General features: G+C 35.5%; 1 protein-coding gene across 1 annotated transcript in view; it reads left to right on the forward strand.

Annotated features, from left to right (window-relative positions):
• ASCC3 (activating signal cointegrator 1 complex subunit 3) overlaps window positions 1-6,000 on the forward strand; it is a 138,582-nt gene that overhangs the window by 81,708 nt on the left and 50,874 nt on the right. Inside the window, exons 19-21 of the mRNA XM_009876339.1 lie at window positions 234-371; window positions 473-593; window positions 4,003-4,135. Of these exons, the coding sequence (XP_009874641.1) occupies window positions 234-371; window positions 473-593; window positions 4,003-4,135 (392 nt within the window). The remainder of the gene's footprint in view (window positions 1-233; window positions 372-472; window positions 594-4,002; window positions 4,136-6,000) is intronic.

Genomic DNA, 6,000 nt, shown 5'->3' on the forward strand with positions numbered 1-6,000 from the left:
GTAAAGTCATGTGCATATTATATTGCCCCGGCATCATTAATACCGTATTTGATTTTCTTTAGACTAAAACCAGACTGTTCAGAGACTGAAGACTCTGTTTTCCTGTTTGTATAAACAGCACTGAGCAAATTATCCTTGCTCTAAAAAATAAAAAAAAAGATAACAACAGCCCTTAAAGTTTAACATTTCTGAGTCATCTGTTTTAAAACACGAAACTATTCTTTTTGTTACAGATGAATGACATTATAGTGACAGTTCGAGATTCAAATCTGAAGCTGACACTTGCTTTTGGAATAGGCATGCACCACGCGGGTCTGCATGAAAGAGACAGGAAAACTGTGGAAGAACTGTTTGTGAACTGCAAAATCCAGGTACATTGTCTCTTGTAATCCTGCCGTAATGACTTTTACATGGAATTTTAAAAGTTAGCTTTTTGTTACATATACCTCATTAATCTCTCTTTCTGTTTCAGGTTCTTATTGCCACAAGCACATTAGCTTGGGGTGTAAATTTTCCAGCTCATTTAGTAATTGTTAAAGGAACAGAATACTATGATGGAAAAACAAGGCGATATGTGGATTATCCCATTACAGGTACTCACATAAATTATGGAAATGTTCATGTGCTGAAATGTATTTCAGGCATATGCAAATGATCTGAATCATTCAGTAACCGATCACAGAAAGTACTTAATCTGGGTAGAGTCTAGGAGTGCTAAGGAAAGGATTTCTTTGTTTAATTCAAGTTGTAAGAGAACTCTTACAATTTTTGTAATAATGAAAATGTTTGTTTTGCATAGCTTTTCTCATGCTAAAGTCCTTCAATCTGTATTATCCAAAATAGACATTTAACAATTAAAGGGACAGTATAAAGTCATATAGTTAATTATATCAAAGGAAGATTTCATGCATGCAAATAATTTTTTGAAGCCTTTTTTAAATTAAATGGATTTTTAACAGTAAACATAGCCGTGATTTGAAATGCAGCAGTTGAATCACACATGTATGCGAACATAATATTTACACGCAGTCACTTGACAGTAAACGAAAAGCCTTAACTAGTCTAGTATCTTCAGTGATGTAAGTGACACTTCAAGTAAGTGATACTTCAGAAATAAGCAGCTAAATTAAATATTTGAATTTCTGGTTTGATGTAGACCTTTATTGCTTTCTGGCTCCAGTAAACTCCACTTTTCACAAACTGTTCTGCGGTGTTTTCAACGAGCTTAAGAAACTGAACCAAGGAAGAACTTTCAGACAGGGAGAATATTTGTCTGGATGGTAGTAAGCTTGAAGAATGAGGACAAGCTAAATTTATTCCAGGTTTCCTGTTCTGTTTTCTCTTTCTCTCTTTGCAAGAGAAAGTTTATTGTTAAATAATCCAATCCTATGCCAGAGATGTGTACACCTAAGAACAATCTAAATGTTATTTGTAATGTAATTAGAGAGCTTGCGTCTTTTTAACTCAGCGCTGTGTTTCAGCAAGAGAAGCTTACTAACGAAAAAAGACTCAAACTGAAAATACTACAGGGGTTACTTCTCCAAGTAACCTATCATGGAGTTTAATTTAGTGGTTACTGCTCTGCAGGAAACTTGGGATCAATTTCCAGACCAACTCTCTTCTTCAGAGATTCTGGTGTGACCTGGGAGCTCAGCCATGCACAGCTGCATTTTGTGACAGACTTTGGCTGCTGTAAACTTCGTACAGGCAGTCGCTGTAGAGAAGTCGTATCTCACTCGTCCTGACTGGAAGAGTAGCCACAACTGACTTTATTGCTGAATGGGAAAAAGTGCTGAAAATTATCAGAAGTTTAAAATTTTATGTTGAATCTGTGGCACTGTCAAAGATGAGTTATAGAGAAAATAATACAACAGAAACTCGATAAGCATTGAAGACTTACTATTCTATTTTAGAAATCTGTCGTACAAGTAGTCACAAAGGCTTTAGGGAATGCTTATATTTTCACTATTGCTTTTTTAAATTCAGGTGACTGAGACATTTGGGGTTGTTCAGTTCCTGAATTTTCAATAAGACTGGGGGGATGCAATACCGATATCTGTGATAAGATGCATTCAAATTTTGTTATATACGCTGCAACAGAAAATGCAAATCCCTTACTTTACAAAGAAACATGTGGTGCAGTTTGCTCAGAGCATTTTTATTTTTAACTTTCTAGAGAATACTTGTGCATCTGGAAGTTCTGTGGATAGGTAGCAGTTTTGTGGCAGCAATAGAATGAAAATGTAATGGATTTCTTTCTGAAATACCTCCAAAATTTCACAATGCTGTCTTTAATGCTGCCCTCAAGTTATACCTTCACTGTTCCGTTATGGTATAACTTGGTTTCTGCCTGCTGAATTTATCTTTCTGTACCAAGGATGCATTTGGCTCCAAGGAAGCAGCTGAGGGCAGAATGAATCATTCTGGAGTGTTCCCTAATTTCAAAATAAGTAAAAATGCTTCTTTGAGTGAAGTCAGAGGTTTTGGGGAGGGCCTCTTCTCAGTTGCCAGACATTTATTCGGCCAGTTGGATCACATTTAACATTTCAGGAGTTTAGTCCGGGGATTAAAAGCAGCCAGGCAACATATAGTCAGTAAAGAAAATATTGGTTTTGGATAATTACGTAGTGGATATTGGCAAAATTAATTTCCTGATGCTTCTTGGTAAATCCATTTCCTATGCACAATTTAATTCGCCACATAAGAACAGAAAGAAGTTGTTTCATCACCCTACTGTGCCCATATCTATTCAGAAACATCATTTTCAGGCTAGTTTCATTTTACGTTTTCATGCCATTCCTCAATTAACTAAAGGAATAAACTGATAAAAACATTGCCTCCTGGGTACACAAACGAAAATGTGTTGCTAAAAACTGTTTATTGTCATCGGATTGTTTCTTCTGTCATGGTCTGCTGCTGTATCCCATTCTACACCCTCTGGCTTTTCCTTCCCTGACTGACTATTGGGCCAAAAGCTTATTGATAATGAAGCCAAACAAACTTCTTTTCACAATTCCAGGTACTGCAAGCAACATGTAGTACAGGTATGATAGAGCTTATAGAGAATATGCAAAATGTAAAAAAATTTAAAATAGAGATGTAAAACGTATTTATGAATTGCTTCCCATTGTTTCTTCAAAGTTAAATAGCAGTTGAAGAACAGAAGTCAGAGCTCTGTTGAACAAGACAAAAAACAACCTGTGCAAATGCACTTTTTAGATTACTAGGAGAGACAGACAAATAGATGAAAAGCATACTTCTTGGTGGCCGGGTAGCAACTTGGGTGTGTTTTGTATGAACTGGTATTTTCGGTGTTTGCAGGAGTTGTTAACTAGTTCTTGCAAGTGATGATGTATAGGCGTAGTACAGGTAAGCTTTAACTGTACCCACTTTTAAATTTGTGTATCGTAATCTGATACAGGGGCAGCATATGATACGAAACCATCTCTGCTCCAATGCTAACAACTAATATTACTTGTCCTGAAATTTGGGAGGTAAAGGTCATAGCTGTCAGTACATAGAATTTAACTCTAACATTTCATCTCTAAAATACTCAAAACCTTGGAAATCACTTATAGCAGAAACACTTATACAAGGAACCTTTATTATTGTGAAGTTAAATACTTGAAAATTAGGTAATAATAGACAGTTGCCATTGTAGGCTTCATGGGTTCTCTTACTTATCGTCTGTAATTGCATAAGATCAAATGAGAGATGGATGTGGAGTGGAAAGTGAAGGACATTTTTATTAGATGTAAGATTAGATTCAATTGCAGTGGGTGGTCTTCAAGCATGCAGGAAGATAGTCCCTGCCAGGAAGAAGTTCATCATAAATTTATCTGAAATGGAAGAAAAAAAATCTATGTGTCAAAACCAATAGGGCATAGGAGGCCAAAGAAATCCAAGATCCCATATTGCACATTATATATATATATAAAAAATAAATGTATTTATACATTCAAATAAATACATTTGTTTTATACATTCTTGTCTCTTTGGCAGATGTACTTCAGATGATGGGACGTGCTGGCAGACCACAGTTTGATGACCAAGGAAAAGCTGTAATTCTAGTTCATGATATTAAGAAAGACTTCTACAAAAAATTCCTTTATGAACCTTTCCCAGTGGAATCAAGGTAAAGATAAAGCAATTAGAAAAGCTGATCAGATTAGAAACAATGCTACAAAAAGAAGGATAGAGAAAAATGAAACAAAATTCCTGTGCCAAATGTCTGCTAAATATTGGAATCCTAGAGGAAAATATTTTTTAAAAAAAATATGGTCCATCTGTATGCAGAAAACTCCTTTCTTCTGTGAGTTCTGAAGCACTGTTGAGCTGTCCAGTGCTTTCCTAGATAATACTACAAATGCCTCTCTGATTCTGAGTGTTGTCTCAGACATCTGAATGAGAGCACAAACTGCTCTTCAAGGCCAGTGTGTAGGACAACCATACACGATCCTGAGAACCCTCTCTGATATTCTGTGACAAATTCTTAATAGGCAAAAGAGTAGGAGAATTTCAGGCATTTTTTACCTAGAATGCTTGTACCATTGTAGAGATCACATTCGTCAAAGTCTCACAAATTCAAGAAGTCTGCATGGTATAGACTATTATTAACTTTCAACACATCTTTCATTTCAAAATTGCAGTGCTTTTGTCAGAAATGTAGAAATGCCACCTTTTTCCAGCTTCTCTGAGCTTAGTTGATACCAAGTTTTCTGTCCAGAATAATGTAACTGATGCCTTAGTTTTGATACTTATAGTATACTTCAGATGTTCAACAAGAATTAGAACTTCTTAGATCAGTCTCCAATAGATGCATGTTTCATGAAGGAATTCTCAGACATCTAATATACCATGAGCATTACTGCAAGCTTTTCTCAGTGATGGAGATTTCACAGTGTTGTTCTCTTCAGGTAACTTCATCCCTCAACATAAGTGATAACGGGACCTCTATCTAGTCAGGAAATTTGTAGGAGCTTGAGAGTGCTATCCACTTAAGAAAGGAGGTTGAAGTGGGTTGATGTATTTGAAGGTTATTTCTGTGGTGCGCAGACAGACAGTTTTTGCAAACAAAGAATGTGGAGACATTTCCTTAGGAAACCACACTTTTCTCTTTTTTTAACATATAAATTGCACTTAGCACAGAAGGCTAAGAGTTGAACTTCTTCAAAATGACAGCTAGTAAGTCAAAAGACCAGTGTGGTTAAAATCTTCATGATATATCCAGACTGTATGGCACTAGCATAAACTAGGAGCTCTCTCACTTCATTGGTAAGTGGTTTTTCTAAATAAAGAAGTCATATCTTCAGTATAAGAGTAGTAATCACACCTTGTTCCTGTTTGGAACACTATAAATATTCTGTGCTTCTGGTAGCTTATTTTGTGTGTGTATATTTCCTTTGCAGTTTGATATATTCCATCTTTTATTATAAACAAATAATATTTGATAAATTTTCATATGATTCTCATATTAATAGCAAACTCCTTACATTCTATGTAGGTTGTAAATCTATTAACTTGGAGTTGTCTTGGTCTCTTTTATGATCAAGTATTTGAATTAAGAGATTTCTTAGCTTCAAAGAGAAACTGGAGTTTTTTGGAGGATTCTTAGTTTAGATTGCTTTCCCATCTGTTCTATCAAAGAGCAGATTTATCAGCTTTATATGGTATTTCCAATTTGTAAAATTAATCTTCATATTTTCTTAATTAAAGTTTTTTCTAAAAGCTGTTGTCTATGTATTCGTTGTAAGACTTGAGTATGAAACTCTTATGTCAGGCCTTCTGCTTTCACTGACTGTGGGTGTGAAATATAGCACATTAGAAGCAAAAGAGAAAACACTCTTTATTATGAAATAGCTATTGAATCATCTTTCCAGTTTCTGTTGAACAATCTGCACAGAAATCCACAGTTCTTGCCTTCAGAAGCTTGCGATTAGTGGTGTAGAGCAGTAAAACAGCTGCTCATACCAAATTCTTTACTTTTAGCGATAGGGAAAG

This window comes from Apaloderma vittatum, unplaced genomic scaffold, assembly GCF_000703405.1.
Source record: "Apaloderma vittatum isolate BGI_N311 unplaced genomic scaffold, ASM70340v1 scaffold5389, whole genome shotgun sequence".
In the NCBI taxonomy this organism is placed as follows: domain Eukaryota; kingdom Metazoa; phylum Chordata; class Aves; order Trogoniformes; family Trogonidae; genus Apaloderma; species Apaloderma vittatum.